Consider the following 19349-nt stretch of genomic DNA (forward strand, 5'->3'; position numbering starts at 1 on the left):
TGAAAACAGTAAAATATGACATTCAGTTCCTATATAAACTGGTTGTTTTGTCTTGCCTTCTAAACCTGACTTATCCGTTGAAACAGAATGGCCCTAAAGTCTCAAAGTGGCTTTATATTAGATAAACTTATCGATTGATTATCTTTATTCCTAATAATAGAATAAACCATACAGAATACAAGCAGAAGAAATAGTCATAAATTGTGAAGTAATTCAGGAAGAAATATAAATACCATAATGATCTCTTCCAAATAAATTTGCATGCATATTACACATACAGCATGGAAACTAATAAGAAAGATAATATTTATACTGTTTCATGTAATAAGTACCGTTATTTATTTTCAGTAACTATTATATAAAGTACCGTTATTTATTTTCAGTAACTATTATATAAAGATATTTTTGTTTCAGATGAAAGAGATCAACTACATTGTGCAGAGTGCTTCTAACAATTCTCTCATTATTATTGACGAATTGGGACGAGGTAAAATACTTTATTTTCTTCCCCATCTTTTTCCGCAAGATTAATATGTTGAATTTATCAGACAGTATCTCTAAAAGCCCATGAGTGTCAAGAAATTTCTGTAAGATTTAAATATTTTTAATCTTTTGCAGTTATTTTGTTTTGCAGTGGGCCATTTGTCAAAATCTGTCATGAAACCATTTTAGCATAAAAGCTACATTTTATTATGTAATAAATTTTAATGGTTAGATTTTCAGGCCATTACAGTCATTTGTCTGTGTTTTCTTTTCTTTGAAATTTTTGTAGGCTTATTTATATATGCATGTAGGTGGTTGGTGAGAGTTTGAGGCTGTCATTATTTTCACACTTTGTGATGGAGTTAAATTTTTTGGACAAATACCTAGCTAGCACAGTTAGGCAAAAATCACAAAACAAATTTTGTCACCACAAAACACAAGAATAATTATTATTAACTGTCCTTTGTATTCAGTTTCTCTCTAATTTAGTGTCCATTTTCTGTCTTTATATTAGGTACAAGTGCAGAGGAAGGAATTGGCCTTTGTCATGCTATCTGTGAATACCTATTAGGAATAAAGGTATTGCAGACTTGTGTCTTTTGCTAATTTTGGAGTCAGATTTACACTAAAATGATTTCCTGTAAATGGTACCATGGGCCTTTTGTTTTAAAAAATTTGGAGGTGTTAATTGTGCGAAATTTTGAAAACGAATTAGATATATGAAATGGTGATGTAAATATTTCTAACTTAGAGATATCTGTTTTAATGTGCCTGAGCTAGTCTTGATGCTAAATGTTATTATATATGTAATACTAAACAAAGAATTACATTAAGCTATATATTGAACAATTTTTATAATCCTGCATAACTTAAGTATTATTAGATTTTCTTTAGAATTGAGGATATACTTTTTATTCTTGTACAGAAACATTTTTATTTTAAATAGATAAAGATTATATTGTACACATAGCCCGGAATTCAATGTGTGGAAAAAATGGAGAAATACAACATGTGAAATGCAGAGTAAAAGTGGAAATCTTGAGTAAAATAGAACTTTTTGTATCCCAAGTGGTGTAATGATATTCTAAATTTGTCTCCTTTTTAAGTTAGCAAAACCTGATATTACTGAGATTTATCTGGATTGTCATATTACATTCTGGCATGTTTTACCTTTGAAATGGAGAAATCTTTTTGCCAGACCCAAGAAAATGTGTGTATGTAATGTGTGTTGATTTTAATTTTTCATGTAGCTTTAACAATTTTGCAGTCATATCGCTACAATGTCTGCAGTGTGACAGTTTATAGTGATGTCTAGCACTGGGGCATCATGCTGCAGACATATAACATGATGTCCCACCCAGTCACATTATCCTGACACCAGGCCGACCAGTCAGTCCTAACACTAAACTCTTGATGCTGAGAGCCAAGTGAGGTAGCTAGCTGTTAGTACCAGTTTTATAAGCCTTTGGTATGATTCAGCCAGTGTTCAAACCTGCTACCTCCCACATCTGAGGTGGACTCTCTATTCACTAGGCCACCACAGTGGTCCACCCAGGAAAGATAATATAAATAATGAAGTTCATGCCTATTACTTAGGATTATGATAAATATTCACACTTATAATTAAAGTAGTTTTTCATTTAATAACGTTTTCACTTATTCTTGTTGTTGGTCACATTTTGGTGTTATTGTGCAACTCACAGAGAGAAACATACTAGCAACCTTATAAAATATATAATTTTACTTGTGTTGATGTACTTAATTATCTGCTGCACTCTATACATCTAAATTTCTGGATTATATAGAGAAAAATATTGAAATGCTAAAGCACAGACCTACAAAGCCCTAAACTTAATTTTGTCATGTTGGCATAAAAAAAATCTTTTTCTTCTTAGTTGTTTTGTATATGTTGAAAGATGCAAAAGTTAGAATGATGCTAATTATTTTCCTTATTATACTTATAAATAATGGCTTCAAGACATATTACTATTTGATGATGAAAATTATTACTTAATGGATTATTGTGCATCTTGATTCAATTTGTGAACAATTGTTGAATGAGTAAATAAAGACTATTTACTGTTTATGAATCTTGTTGACATATTTAGTAAGTTTGATAGCACTAAACTGATAAGATACATCCTCAATATCATTGTTTCAAGTTTGGATATTCAACACTTAGTCATTTGAGACTTCAGTTTGCATGAGAACTTAATTATAATAAATTCAGTCAGTTGGATAAAAATTTCCACTACAGTGCCATCAAAATTTTACATGTGTAACTGACCAATCAGAATCCTCTGTGCACGAGTCATAGTTCCACTGGTACTATCTACAGGTGTCTCCTTGTTGCATTTTAGGCTCAAATATACAGTAACACAGAAAGAGTGAAAACAACAAGCTTTTTAAAATTTAACAAATAATTTATTTTTCTGGAAAATTCTGTAAAAATAAAAAAAAGGAGAATAGCTAATGGTTTCAAGAATCAGATCCAAAAATGATCTAAGAATAATCCATGAATTAAGTTACAAAAGTCCTAGTAATAATTTCAAATTCGAATCCTGATGTAAATTCCAAGATGGATGTCGATGACGTATGCTGTAGTCAGTACTGTGCTTATCTACAGTTCCTTGTAGAAATACAAATAATGGCACTCTGGTGTTGGAAATCCATATTAAATTTGTAATCAATGTCTTTCCAAAATTTCTGTGTGAGCATGCCTCAAAATATTTCCAGAGAATAAAGAATTAATCCTTTTAAAATCCAATTGCTCTGAAGAAAATTATAGCTCAAATCTGGCTACAGCAAAATAACTTAACATCAGTGTGAAAAGTGCCAAAATTGAGAGATCTGTCTCTAAAACAAAGGTTATATTGAATCATAAGACACAGTTTTGAAATTACCCCAAGTTGCGAAATTAGAAGGGGGTGGGTCATGTGATTGTGTTTATATCACGTACACAGAATATGGCTTTGATTAGACCAATGATTTTATTCCCAGAATAAAAATTAAAAAAGTGTTTACTTCTTAACCCACATAGTCCCATCATGACCTTGACAACAACCAATCATTTTAAAATAAGAAAGAACTTTCTTTACTAATTTTGAATCAAGATCAGCTTCCAGGCTAACCTGGTGTTGATGAAAAGAATCATTCAGGTCAACCAATTTTCTGAAAAAATATCATCTCCAGTGAATACATTTACATTACAATAGCATGTAAGAAAAAATAAAAAAATTAAAAAAAAAAACAAAATAAATTAAAATAAATATGTATTAAATCAGATATACGTAACATCCTTCTTTGATACCATTCTGCGTTAACACCTCACATTAGTCATTTATTTTTATTAAAGTTATTGATAGTTAGAACACGGCATCTCATCTTATGTTTTAATGCAATAACATAACAGTGTCTGAAACTTTAAAAACAAAATACAACAAGAACAAAAATTCTCCATAACTGCTGCAAAGAATTTGACCATTCATCCTGGCATCAAACTTTTCATATTTTTACGAATGATGATTCTTTGCTCTCAGATGTGAGCTAATCGGATATAATTTGACCTAAAACAAGCTGCCATAAATGCCTTTCAGATTCATACAAATGATGCTGATCTGACATTAAATAAGCAGCCATTACTAAAAATTTAAAACCATAAGGAAAATCTAAAAGAAACTGCTGAAAGAATTGGAACATTTTTGATGGAAAGCATTCTTACTAATTATGAAAATCTACCATCAAATATGGTTGCTGTTACTAAAACTGCAATAATCTCCAAAATTGCTAAACAGAATTAAACCAAATTTGTCAGCACATTTGAGCATGAAGGACCACTCCAGTGGCCTAATTGGTTAGAGCATCCTCCTCAGATGCAGGAAGTTGCAAATGCAAAGCTTGGCCAAATCATACCAAAGACTTAGAAAAATTATACTAGAAGCTGCCTTGCTTTGCACTCAGCATTAAGAGGTTAGTGTCGGGACTGGTCAGTCTGGTGTCAGAAAAATGTGACTGGGTGAGACATGATGCTACGTGTCTGCAGCATGATATCCTAGTGTTAGACATCACTATAAACTGCCACACTGCAGATGTCATAGCGATATGACTAAAAATTGTTAAAGCTACATTAAGAAATCAATTCACACACTGAGCATGAAGGTCTTTAAGATTTGCACAATTAATACCAATCAACTTCTTGCAAACCATTAGGTACTGGATGACCTTTTGCTTTGGCTTTTCTTCCTGAAAACAGGTATATATTTTTAGCAATCATATTTAAAGACACTGTTTACTGCGAAATATTTCTTAAGACTGAACATGGGTTAAAGATTTTATTAGGCTTTTTCTTATTTTACTGGTGACTAACGCTTTCCTTTGTCTCCTCAGAGAATAAAGGTTCTGATGTTAAACTTGTGTAGCTCCTTATTGGTGACTTAACTTTAAAGCTTGAAGTGATATACCATTGGCTAAGGCGATGTCTTGTCATCAACAGCTGTGTTGAGCAAATTGCAGACCTAATCCGGCTTATTGATTGATGTCTGTTTGAAAGTCCTTCCATCAATCTCTTGTTAACACTAACGATTAGGGTTTCAGTCCAGGTCATTTTCTTGGACACTATTGCTTGTAGTCACATGAGTTGATTTTAGATGTGTCTTTTAGACTAATACTCTGTGTTAAGCACTTCTAAGATGACTCAACTATAAATCCCTCAGCTTTTTCTTTAGGGCTGCAAAAAGCTAATTTCTCTTTCACCCATCACTTAGTGGACTGATTTTGCATAACATATCTTTTATTAATGGGTTTCTTATCGTTAGTGAGTCATAGTTGCAATTTTGAAAAATAAATAAGCCAAACTGAATGGGTAGATAGGGAGAAAAAAAGACAAAACATATATAAAACATAGTTTTATTGAGTGGAATATGTAAAAAATTAATTATGAAAATTTACACTTTAGAGTATTATTGATGTTACAAAGTGGTAGTGTTAGTAAACATTTCAAAATCCTAAACTCTTCATTATGCACAATTATGTGAAGTCTCATGGTCAAAAGGAACATGACATTTTATTTTTCAAAGAATGAAGAATATCAAGATATTTGCTAATATGTTAATATATATGCTAATATTCTTAAAGTGTGTTTTAAGCTTTAATACACATGCAAGTCTTACACTCAGATTGATCAGACCTCAAAATTTGTGTCAATAAAAATATACAGTGCTCCAATACAGAAATGCTGATACCATTGTGATACAGTGGCCATTCTCATGCTGTATAAAAATATTTTTAACATTTAAGAATGTCTGTGGTGGTTTTACTGTCACAAATACCTGTTACACTAATTTGCAACAATGACATCATCAACATAGGCAGATCTACAATTTCAAGATTTTTATCTGCTAATGTTATTGTTAATTCCAAACCTGCTTTGTCATTTTAAGAATGTATGGAATTAAAATCAAGCTTGGATGGTGGCTAAATGAAAGTTGATTTACAAATACAAGCTTGGGGCTCATTACATTATTTACATTTTTTCCAGGCCTTCACATTTTTTGTCACTCATTTTCTGGAACTAACTCGATTGGACAGTTTGTACCCAAATTTAGAAAAGTAAGTATGAATCCTTTCATCTGATGAATCTTAAAAATACTTTCTTATCTAATGAGGCAGGTTTGAGTGGATTTGATGTGTGACTTTGTACCATAGCTGTACTCATTCATCAGAATACTTAATGACGGGGTTTAAATTTACCATGCCATAAAACCAAGTGAGCTTATGGTTTGGTACTTCTTCCATCATGCTTTCTCTTTTCACATTTGCTATTTATGACTTCTCAAAAACAGCTTAACAGAATTTGACAAATTCGACAGACAACATTTTGACATGAAGCACTTTCAAATTTATTCTAATGATGCTGATCCATCAACAAATTATGGCTTATGTTACTAATTATAAAAAAATAATTTTAAACAATTTCTAAAAAACCGTTTCACATAATTTGACCTGTTTTGAAAAAAAAGTATACTGGCATAAACTCTTAGTTTCCTTCAAATTGTACTAAATACCATCCAATTTGGACTGCTTGTACAAAAATTTAGAAAAACCATTTCTTTGATTGGCTAGTTGTGATTGAAAGCATTCTGGCTTAAAGATCTTTAAAATTTATTTAATTAATGCCCATCCAGCATCAAATTTGGCCACCATTACTAAAAACAAAGAAACTGTTAATTTTTTTTTTTAAATTTAAAAGAAATTTACCACATGTGATGGAAAGCATATTGTTGTGAATATCTTTTTAAAAAATGTATTCAAGATCATGCTTAGTCTTCCTCAAATATGGCCATCATTACTAAGCATATAAACATATTTCGTCTGTAGTATAGCCCATAAATTCCCTCACAGGGCCATTGCCAGCAAATTTCATGTGATAAGGTCATTCCTATAGAACAGATTTTTTAGGTGTATGTAGAGAGGGGGTATAATTTATCTGGTTTAATTATGAAAGAGTCCAAGTATTTAATATGTATTTGACAGGCAGTGATTGTAAAATGAGGCAAACGTACTTCTTTTTGCTATAGATTAACCCACATAAGTATTGAGTTGGTGTGCAGAGGGATGAATTCAATTATGTCCTAAAATTAGGTACTACTATGGCCATTTTGGCCATACTTGCTTAGATTGCCTTCCTGCAGCAGGGGTCATTCCTATGTAAAGTTAAGAGAAAAAGGCCATTTCAGCCTTCTTCATTTGGTAATCCTCAGCGCGCCATTCATGACACATTATATAATAGAACTCATTTGGTTAAAATATTCTGGATTGCTTGACCCATCTTTTAAATCTCAGCAGAATCTTGCACTGATTTATCAAGAAAAAGAAATGGGGGATGGCTGAAACAGCTTTTCTTTAAACTCTCAAACTGAATCTGCTGTCTCTTGCTTTCAAAGTTAAAATAATTTTTTATTCCAGCCATGGATTGCATTCACATCTGATCAGGAAAGTCTTTTGTAATTGGACAACATGTAGAGTTCTAAATTATTGCCTAGTCTAATGTACAGGTCCGTTCTAAAAAAGATTGACATATCTGTGCCTTATGATCAGCACAATATGTTGCAAGCTTGTGAAAAGCAAATGTGGAGGACCTGAAAGTTTTTAAAAGTAACTGATACTGGTCCTTCAGGTCTGAGTGAAATTTAGGGAGGTGGGGAACACTGAAAACATATCACCAACATTAATGTTAGCTTAGGTCAGAAAAACTAAAGATTTTAGAGGAAGTCACCAATCTTGAAGGAGCAAAGACTTCTTTTTACACATCTCTGAACCAGAAATCAAACTCTAGGCTAAAAAGTTGCAAAGTGAACACATTACTGCTGCATTATTTATTTTCTTCTTTTATTGGCAGTGCAAGATACGACAGAATATTTTAGAATAAGTAACTTTAATATGTCACTTTTTGAAGCACGAGGTTTCTCAAATTGATAGAAATTTTCCCCAGCTTGCAGGTTGTCATGCTTATTGTAGTGTTTCAGACTTAAAAAGATTTTACTACATCTTACAGATTAATGATAGTCAAGCTAAGCTCAAGTAAAAAAAGTTTTGTGGAAAGTTTTGTTGATGCTTTGAAAAAAGAAACATCACAGAAAGAAAGAAAACATATGCAGTTGTTTCATTTATTCCACATCATATTTATAGAGAAATATTGATGGTGAAGAATGAAAATTTCAGCTTTTGGAAGATAGCTCTGAAAATCTTCATCTTAGATACTTTTATCTAAATTTTAGTATTACCCTACAAGGCAGAGGTGGGTCATGATAACACTTATTCTGAAATGGTATGAACTTCAAGGTTTTATGATAGGGTTAAGATTTTGAGTCACATATTGTTTTTATGTGCAGGCCAGATGGTGTTCTTCAAAACTTAATGTTTGAAGCTTACTATACCAGATGTATCATTATTATTTTGTTTTCTTACAGCTATTTCTTCGAAGTTCAGAGGAGTTATTGTGTTGAGGGAAACTGTGAGAAAGTGATCTATACCCATGTTTTGTCCAAGGGAAGGACAACAGAGAAAAACTATGGTAAATCTTTTCCTTTCTTCTGTTATAATTCTCATATATAATTTTTAATTACATCCTTTGAAGCATTCATTCAAATAGAAGCTGCAATTGGGTTTTTTAACCAGTGAAGAGACGATGTGCTTAATGTTTATTTGTTCACCTCTACAGAGTACTGTATATACTCACTTACAAGTTGAGTCAAACTGCAAACAAAGATCCTGATCTGCCAGTACATTATGCAGTGGCAGATCTGGGTTGCAGCTTGCAGTTGGACTTGTTTTATAAGTGAGTATATACATTAGAGAAGTGCTATTGTACTGACCCTAGTGTCAGCATCGGCATCAGCACATATAAAAGTATATACATACATGCAGCCTTATTGCATGTCAACCATTCTTTCTTCCTCGGTCATAGGCAGTAGTTGGAGTAGGTTTCATTGAGGGAGGGGTTCTAACTTTGTACATACAAGATGTCACCTACATTAGTTGAATGCTATTGGTTTTGCTTAGGCTTTTGACATCTGGTATACATTGTTGTACCTGGAATAATAACACTTATCGAGGGGCTGAATCTTGACATAACTAAATGATTGTGTATATCTGTGTTAGTACCACACTTATATAACAAAAGCTCATTGTGATGGACATTTCACATTTTACTGTCTTAGGTTAAGCTTTTGCATTTAGTCATGACTATTTAAATGTTGTGTATGCTGTATACTTACAGCACATTTATACCTAGAATCATGAAACTTGTTGAAGGGATACTTCCTAATGAATGCTTCACCATCATCACAAAAATGGGTCACTGTAACCAATATTTCATGACTGACTGGCGTAATTATTGTGTTTTAACTGTTCTTGCTAGAATTATTCAGCTGGATGACTGTATCATCTCTATTAGTTAGTACCACACTTGCACAAAAAGTTAACTGATCTATATTTACCATTTTACTGAGTCAGACCTATTTTTTGCATTTAGCTCAAGTTGATCATCTAGGTTTATCCATCCTATATATATATACTGTTGTACCTGGAATCATGAAACTTGGTGAGGGGATGCATATTGGTAAGCATTATTCTCTCATTGCAGAAGTAGGCCATTATAACTCTTATTTTACACTTAACTGACATGGGTTAAATGTTGCATTTTTCAGGCACTGTTTATGCTAGAATCATGAAAATGATGGTGGCATGCATCTCTTAGTATCACATCCTTAGAACAATAGCTCAATGTGACCTATATCCTTCCTTGCATAATTTAACTTGGTGAGGGGATGCATCTAAATAAATAGTTGTAAAAAGAAATATCTGCATCATATATTTCATGCTTCAGTGATTTTGTTGCAATTATGTTTTTAAGTGTCATTTATTAGGTGCTGCTTGTGATAATTAGATGCATTTCTGTTAGTACTACATCTATACAGTGAATTCAAGCAAGGTCATTGTGATCTACATTTTATACTTGTCAGATGTAGTTTAGATATTTGTGTTTAGCTCTTGACAACTTATATTTTTCTAATAGAAAAAAATTGCTATAATTCTTGTCTGCAAAGAAGACTTTGTCTTGCCAGGGCGTTTGTAGGTTGGAATATGTTTAGAATTTGGTAAACATTCCATATATTAACTGTTTACATCGTATAATGTCATAGGTTACCCTCAGCAGGATAACTGTGTAGTGTACATGTGAATCAGAACAAGAATTAGCAGAGTGGATTATTTATTTTATATGAAGCCTCAACTGTAGTGGCTAATCATGGTAATCACTGATGCATGAACTGTGCTTCTAAAAATGGTTACCGAAAGCCCATGGCTTCCCTTTGTAAAATCTGACCCCAAGGGTTGGTTGGATTTGTGGGGTTTAATGCATTTTTTCAGCACATGATAGGCTATACTTAGCAGCCAGTAGATTTGGTGGAGGAAGAACCACTGATCTACAAGAAGCTACTGGCAAGCAAGCTTTCTCGCATACCCACATTAGTCAAGCTAATATTCAAACCCATGCAAAGAGAGGTGAAATGTGAGGGATCTGTGAAGACCAGCAACTTTGACTGCCTTGCCACCCATTGCCCCTTCTCGGGGTAGATGATGATAATATCTTTTAAAGTAGATTTTATGAACAATAATTTAAAAAAGAAGAACAAAAATAGTCTCAGATGCTTTTTACGAACTCATTATGCTACCCCTACTTTGATATCATTGAAATCAATGTTCCCTTTTAATTATGTCCTTCATGCCATGTTACTGGTGCCAACTTGTCTCTGTAAGGAATCACTGTTCCCTTTTAATTATGTCCTTCATGCCATGTTACTGGTGCCAACTTGTCTCTGTAAGGAATCACTGTTCCCTTTTAATTATGTCCTTCATGCCATGTTACTGGTGCCAGCTTTTCTCTGTAAGGAATCACTGTTCCCTTTTATCAATGTCCTTCATGCCATGTTACTGGTGCCAACTTGTCTTTGTAAGGAATCACTGTTCCCTTTTATCTATGTCCTTCATGCCATGTTACTGGTGCCAACTTGTCTCAGTAAGGAATCACTGTTCCCTTTTAATTATGTCCTTCATGCCATGTTACTGGTGCCAACTTTTCTCTGTAAGGAATCACTGTTCCCTTTTAATTATGTCCTTCATGCCATGTTACTGGTGCCAACTTGTCTCTATTAGTAATAACTGTTCCCTTTTAATTATGTCCTTCATGCCATGTTACTGGTGCCAACTTTTCTCTGTAAGGAATCACTGTTCCCTTTTAATTATGTCCTTCATGCCATGTTACTGGTGCCAACTTGTCTCTGTAAGGAATCACTGTTCCCTTTTATCTATGTCCTTCATGCCATGTTACTGGTGCCAACTTGTCTTTGTAAGGAATCACTGTTCCCTTTTATCTATGTCCTTCATGCCATGTTACTGGTGCCAACTTGTACGGAGTACTTTTGTCTTAATTTTTGTTTTGCATGATAATTAATGTTTACAGTGGCTGCTGGAGACTACCAAAAGCTTTGTATAGGTGAGCTATGTAATCATTAATAACAGTCTTCACTCTTTTGGAAGGACTTGTTTTATCTTTATCACAAAGAATAGAACCTTATCTTTAATGCCTCTTTGTCAAACCCATGTTAGTGGAAAAGCAAAGCAGAACACTTTGTAGATGGTGGTGGCAGTGCCACCAACAGTTTTGTTAAGTTGTGGTTCAGGTTTTTTGTTTGCTTATGATAATTTTGTGGCTGTTTTTCAAAATTTGAATGTTCCATTATGAAACAAAGACAATGCATTCTGCCAATGACATGGAGTAAGTAGGTTCACAGAAATGTTTTAAGCATGACTTTACATGCAGCCCTTAGCCTTCTTATTTGTTTTAGTGACAACATTATATTGTTAAAATCATGTTAACAATTATTCACCTTCAAGATTTTGCAAGTTTTATTTTGAGAAATTCTTTAATAATAGCATGTGAGAACTTCTATGCAGAATGGACAATAAGGCCAAAAAAATATGTGTTTCCTATTGCACTGATTTTAAAATTAGCTTAGATAGCTAGGTTTGTTTGTTTTTTAAAACACTATATATATTATCATGAATAGTATATATAATAGTACTTAAAGTACTGGGCTATACCAGCTCAATTAGATGCACACATTAATTTCAGGAATTTTTTAAAGAATTTTTTAAAATTTAAACATATATTATGATGATTAGTATATATAATGTATTAAGCCAACTGGAAACACGTTTTTTTTGGGGGGGGAGCCTAAGACTCCAGCAAAGTTAGAAGCCATGTGTAAAAGTCGTGAATATCTGTTGTGTATTTATTTATATTTATTGTATGCTCAGAAGTACTGTATATACTTGCATTAAGTGGAGTCGAAATGCAAACTTCACAGACCCAGATCTCCCGTCACATAATGCCCCATCAGATCTGTATCTCAGCAGTTTATTAAGAGTAATAGTAAAACAAATAATATAAATATTGATCTGCTGGCACATTATACTACAGCATGCCATGGTCTTTGCTGTTTGCAGTTGGACTCTACTTATAAGGTTATATTTAAATTAGGTAAATTGCTGGAGTTAAGTTTCAACAGTGCAGGAAATAACATCTGTGAATGGGGAGACATTGATATCACTTTTACAGTAATGAAGGTTAGCATTTATTCTGGTGCTCTGTCAATGTTTTTGAGAGTCACAAATTTTCTGTGTCTGTGGCTTTTATAATTTAATTGCAACTTTTATAGAATATTGTTAATATTACATCTGAGAAGTTGTTGACACCCATCTTAACAAGGTATGACATTTCATAGCATTGTCTGTCTTTCCATCTGTATATCAGTTAACATTTTTTTGTCCAGCCTATAAGTTTGCAAATTTTCCAGAAGTTTTTATAAAACTTTGCCCAAGTATATAATGATTATATGACAACTAGACTAAGTCACATGCTATAATCAAGTTCCCAGGTCAAAGGTCAAGATTCATTACAAGGAAAAAGCTAGTTAGCGACCTGAATCTTTGTCCATGCTATAAATTTTGAATAGTTGAATGTATTTTTATGAAACTTTAGCTGAAAATATATTACGACTAAATGGCATGTCAGGCATCCGAGCTTCACACCATGCCTCATGGTGTAAGTCATAGCCTGGGAAAGTGTCAGTCAATGACTTTTCTCCTTGTTTGGGTAGAAGTTTTAAACTAATGAGAATATTTGTGTCCAGAGTGGCTCTTCTTGCAGTGGTGTGGCATTCATCATTACCTAAATGTAAACAGAAACGAAAAAAGAAACGTTGTTTCAAAGCTGGCCGTCGTAGAACAGGAAGATGAATTCCAGTTATCTCCCTTATTTTGGCACAACCATTAAAAAAAAATTCGACCGTTAATTTAAATAACCTAATTCAAATCCCAATTAATTTGTCAACCTTTGTGTCAACTATCCTAGAAATATTTCTGCGCATTGCATTATTCAATGCCCAGTTAGTAGGACCACCAGAAAAGCGCACAGAAATAGTTAATTTTATCAACGACCAAAATGTTGACATATTTTTCTTGACAGAAACATGGCTAAAAACATCAGGCGATGAGCCCAAGTGTGCAGATCTAACACCCACTGGTTACTCCTTCAAGTCGTTCCCCCGTAATTCTCGCGGAGGTGGAATTGCTGTCATCACAAAGAACTCTATGATAAAACGTCTTAACTACACTACAACACTCAATTTCGTCACACATCGTTTGAACTAGTCCAAACCACACTCACACTGGAGCAAAGGTCCGTCCATTTTTTCTGCCTATACCACCCTCCTCCTAGTAGAAAAAACAAGCTGGCTGACTCTCTCTTTTCGGAGCAGTTTCCGAATCTCCTGGACTATGGAATTTCGATAGGTGGCAACCTGATTATTCTTGGAGATTTCAGCTTTCACTTTGACTGTCCTGGAAACTCAAATACATCAAAACTCATAGACTCCATTAATGTTTTCAACCTCAAACAGTCAGTTAACCAACCCACCCATAAGCATGGTCACATTTTAGACTGGATTCTTCATAGACCTGATGATAACATTCTACTGTCCTCCCTGGTATCCCATGACCTTGCATCAGATCACCTCTGCATTATATGCCAGCTTGACGTATCAGTCCCTAACCCTCCACCTTTATCTGCTACTAAGAGAAACCTCTGTATGATAAATAGAACCAAACTAATGCACGACATCCAAGCTAACCTAACAACTTGCTTACCTCCTACCACAGAACAACTTGATAACTGTCTGCGTTCATTACTTGACAAACATGCCACAGCTACCAAGTGCAGAGTATCAATTCAAAAGTGTTCTCCATGGTACAGCAGTGTTAGGGACCAGCTTCGCACTCCTAAAAGAGACCACCGTAAAGCTGAGAGGATTTGGCTTTCCACCAGGCTCACTATTCATAAGCAAATCTATGAAGTCGCTAAGAAGAATGTCACAAATATAGTCCATGCAGCGAAATCAGCCCACTACACTACTAAGATCATGGAAAGTTCCAGCTGCAAAGAGCTCTTCGAGATTACTAACAAGCTAATGTCAAGGAACAACTCAACACCACTTCCAATTACCTTCTCTCCAGTCGATCTTCCAGACATGTTTGCATATTTCCTCCATGACAAAGTACAAACCATTAGAGATAAGCTTGACACCACAATTTCAATTTACTCGTCATCACCATACAGTTGGGATACAGAATTTGAGCGACAACCATTAGCAGCATTTGAACCTGTCTCTATGGATTTCGTACGTACAATCGTGATGAAGAGTGCACCAAAGTCATGTGAACTTGATCCAATTCCAACATCACTGCTGCTTGAGTGCTTAGATCCAGTATTGCCTTCACTAACTGATGTTATTAATGCCTCTCTCTCATCTGGGGAATTTCCATCATTTTTCAAAACTGCCATTGTAAAGCCTCTGCTGAAGAAACCAACACTAGACCATAACGATTTAAAGAACTACCGCCCAGTTTCTAATCTCCCATTCATTTCAAAAATCTTAGAAAAGGTTGTTCTATCCCAGCTTTTATCTCATCTAAATTCAAAGTCTTTTTAGCAATGTACAATCTGCATATCGCCCTTGCCACAGTACTGAAACTACTCTTCTAAAAGTAGTTAATGACATTCTCTCTGTATTGGATAGCGGAAAGATTACAGTCCTCACCCTCCTTGATTTGTCTGCAGCATTTGACACAATAGACCAGGATATATTACTTCACTGTCTCCAGCACGTATTTGGCATTCATGATACAGCCTTACTGTGGCTCAAGTCCTACTTGGTCAACAGGACACAAATTGTATCTGCAAATGGAATACACTCCAGCCCAGTTGATCTATGTTGTGGTGTTCCACAGGGGTCTGTTTTTGGATCTGTTCTCTTCATTCTGTACACTCAGTCACTCTCAAGTGTCATAGATCATCATCCAGTGTCTCACCAGTTGTACGCTGATGACACCCAAATATACAAATCTAGCCACCCAACTGAAGTTGATGCTACCATCCAAGGTGTAGAGAGGTGCATTTCTGATGTGAAATCATGGATGACTTGTAACAAGCTGCAGATGAATGATGATAAAACTGCGGCCATTCCGATCACAACACAAAGACTTTCTCATTCACATCCTTTACCTCAAACAATAAATATCAGCAACGCCAACATTAAATTCACACAATCAGTACGAAACCTAGGTGTTATTTTGGACAGTACTCTCACATTGCAGCAACATGTCATGAACATATGCAAGGCTGCATATCTTGAGCTGAAATGCATCAGCTCAGTTCACAAATATCTTTCAGTTGATGCCACCAAAACACTTCTGTGTTCATTAGTACTTTCAAGACTGGACTATTGTAACTCAATTCTGTCTGGTTCATCTCAATATCTACTCCAGAAACTTCAAAAACTTCAAAAACACAGCTGCTCAGATCATCCTTAGAGTACCACGATCAGAGCACACCTCCCCACTGCTCTGTACCCTACGCTGGCTATCCATTCGATCCAGAATCAAACACAAAATTTGTTCTCTGTGCTACATTTCACTGTCGGACTCTAGTCCAACATACCTATCTGACCTCACCCATGTGTACACACCAGCAAGATACTTATGCTCCTCTTCTGACAATCGTATACTCATTATTCCCACTATGAAAATAAAGTCATATGGACAGCGTTCTTTTGCATACCAGGGCCCAGCAACGTGGAATGAATTGCCCACTGAACTTAGACACAAAGACACAGTGATCACATTCCAGAGGGCTCTCAAAACTCACTTATTTCAACTGCAAGAACAAACTTAAAGACCTAATAATGTTTCCTACCTGAAATATTCTCAGCATGCTTTTTATTGTTTAATGTTTTTCTAATTTCATGTTGTTTGTTTTTGTAATAATATTATTATGTTTCTTATATTATAGGTGTTGTCTAATGTTGTAAAGCGCTTAGAGCTTCTAAAGATTAGGTGCTATACAAAGTCCTCATTATTATTATTATTATTATTATTCATGGAAACTATATGGAAAACCTATATTAATTTTTTCCAGAAAAGTTGATTCATTTTAAATCCAACTTAGTCTAAGTGTGTTTGTTAAGACATGATATATCCAAATTTTCTAGAGTGGGTCCCCTATCAACAATGGTTTCCAAGAGTTGGAAAACTATTTTCAACTTCCTGCTTTGAGTGGCAGTCACTTTTTATCACTTACCAGGACTTACCTTATTAAAACTGTACATGACTCCTAAATATCAATAATATTGCTTCGTTAACAATCCAAAAATCTACTTTTGATTTTTTTCTCAGAATTATGTCTAGCATGGCTACTTTATGATCGGTATGTCTTCCATAGTAAAGATAGAAAACGTTTTTTTTCTTCCCACTTCTTCCTTATAACAAAAGCCAATTTTAATCCATCATTGTATGTTCTATCAAAGATTTTTCTAGAGTGGATTTCCTAGCAATAGTGTAGCTTCCATAAGTAACTGGGTGGAAATTTCAACAGATGATACTTATCTGTTATGAAGTATTAGAGCACTGATAGCAGTGTTACTAGTTTTTAATAATGGAATGACCGTCTCCAAAACATGTCAGACCGGATGTGATAGGTAAAGTACTAGGATGAACATTGACAACTTCCACATTCATACAGAAGTTGCAGTACAGAGTGTATATTTGTGTCACTAATCAGTTTTGTATCAGTTTAAGACCTCTTGAATTTTCTGTTAGATTCCATTTGAATCTGAATACTTAATTCATTGATTATAAACTTACCCAAACTTATGAAACACTATACCAAATCATCAGAAATATTTATATGTGCTAGATATATCCAATAGGACTGTTTTTTTTTTCAACAATAAAATGCCCCAACCAGATATAGGGAGTTTCTACTATTAGAACCTCATCAAGGCATGAAAAGTAATTGTTGGATTTGAAACTCAAATATGGTTTTGATCTTGTACTGAAGATCTGTATTGGTATGAAACTGTCTTAATGAGTTTCTATAAACAGTTCAATGGGACCTATATCCCAGGGAGCTAGCCTCAACCATGTATATGACTAAATGATTAGATTTCATAAGTAAAGCTGGATTTCCAACAAAAATAGAGTCACACATTTCATTATAACAGCAAACCTGTCCACCTGTACTGTTTATAAAATGTTTCAATTCCATGTCAGGTATTTTTAAATATTACAGAAAAGTTGGGTCTAGTCAGGACAAATCAGGAGATCTGCAAGATTAGGTTGAGAGTTTGGACTTCCAAAAAAAAGAGGATTTTCATTGAAAATGTACAACTATTAAACAAATTTATATTGTTTTAATATTTAAATTTGCAAGCATCTCATTAAATTAGTCCTTTCATAGTAACTTCTTTTAACTTGGAACTTTGACCATTTATGTCATGGGGAAGGTTGTATGGATGCATTTCTATTTAGCTTTATGTTGTTGCAGGTATTCAATTAGCAGAGGTGTCCACAATGCCCCAGATAGTTGTTCAAGAAGCCAAGAAGCTAGCTCAGAAAATACAAGACGAGAAAAAGGTATCCATCCAGCATTGTTTCAAACTAACCAAACTGCTGCCCACTCAGTAGGTTTTTGTCACAGTTCCATTGTATGTCTGCTGATGGTCAGTCATCCAGTCATGTACCTGTTATCAATTCAGTTTTCTTGCAGTAGCTTGAGATATTCAAATACCTTCATGAAACTTTGCAGCTTGAGTGCTGTATTTGAGACAATGGAGCATAATTATTTGGGGATCAAAATGTCTAAGGTCAAAGACTACTATGGCAGATCTCTGTATAGATATTCTCACAAAACCTTGCAGAAGGATTGCTTTATTAGAACCAAGAGCCCTCTTGATTTGGGGGATGGGTTCAAATGATGAAACACTGACAAATCAAAGCAGATTGGACATGCAATAACATGATGTCTGGTCCAGATACACTACACAACTTTGAGGATTGAGTTGTTTTGTAAACAACAAAACTGTATTTATCTGGAATCCCTAGGTCAGATGTCATCGGCACTGTTACCTGTTAACTTTTGTTCTTCTTGACATACCGTCACCAAACTTGACAACTATATTGCCCAGTATGATATAAAGATGCCTCTTGATTTGAGTGTCTGAAAGTGAAAGGTCAAAGTTACATGCCATAAAAAAGTAAGATGGTTTCAGTGCATAAACTTAAGTTCTACAATAAATACCATTGGCAAAATGCATTAACATGTTGCCATTGATCATACTAAAAGGCCTGTTGCATAATTTGACATCTACAAGTAACTGCTATTTAATTGAGGAAAATATTTTTGCATTAAACCTTGGGTTCGATTGAATATACTTAACAAGTAGGTTCCAAAGATGAAATGAAAAAGCCTAGCAATTTCAGGATCGAAAGGATGTCATGGTCACCAAATTTCATACATAGGTTGTGATTGATGAGACAAAGAAATGTAATAATTTCAGGATTTAAACATCAAAGTCAAAGTCACCATGACCCTTAACTAAACAGGCATCACATATTATGGCAGGGGGTTGGTTGGTTGGTGGGGATGGTTTTAATAGCACTTTTAAACACAGTATTGGTTACATTAGGCTGAGGAAATAAGAATTAGTTTCTTTTCCAAAGATGCAATAAGACAAACTACCTGGGCTTACTTGGGTAGCATGTGTATTTTAAATATTTCCAGTACTCATGCTGCTGTTTTACCTACAGCAGATAGCAAAAGTAAGGTATCACATTTTTATATATGACACCAGCAATCATTATGGTACCATCAGTATTAACTCTTTTGATTTCAGGGACAAAAAAAAACATGA

The 19349-nt window shown here is 34.4% G+C and overlaps 1 protein-coding gene across 1 annotated transcript in view; it reads left to right on the forward strand.

Moving 5' to 3' along the window:
• LOC149803388 (mutS protein homolog 4-like) overlaps nucleotides 1–19349 on the forward strand; it is a 182656-nt gene that overhangs the window by 151836 nt on the left and 11471 nt on the right. The window contains exons 21-25 of the mRNA XM_089953095.1: nucleotides 415–487; nucleotides 998–1062; nucleotides 6020–6090; nucleotides 8451–8554; nucleotides 17984–18072. Of these exons, the coding sequence (XP_089809221.1) occupies nucleotides 415–487; nucleotides 998–1062; nucleotides 6020–6090; nucleotides 8451–8554; nucleotides 17984–18072 (402 nt within the window). The remainder of the gene's footprint in view (nucleotides 1–414; nucleotides 488–997; nucleotides 1063–6019; nucleotides 6091–8450; nucleotides 8555–17983; nucleotides 18073–19349) is intronic.

Source organism: Sinohyriopsis cumingii, chromosome 3 (assembly GCF_028554795.1).
Source record: "Sinohyriopsis cumingii isolate HCF-2022 chromosome 3, ASM2855479v2, whole genome shotgun sequence".
Taxonomy (NCBI): Eukaryota; Metazoa; Mollusca; class Bivalvia; order Unionida; family Unionidae; genus Sinohyriopsis; species Sinohyriopsis cumingii.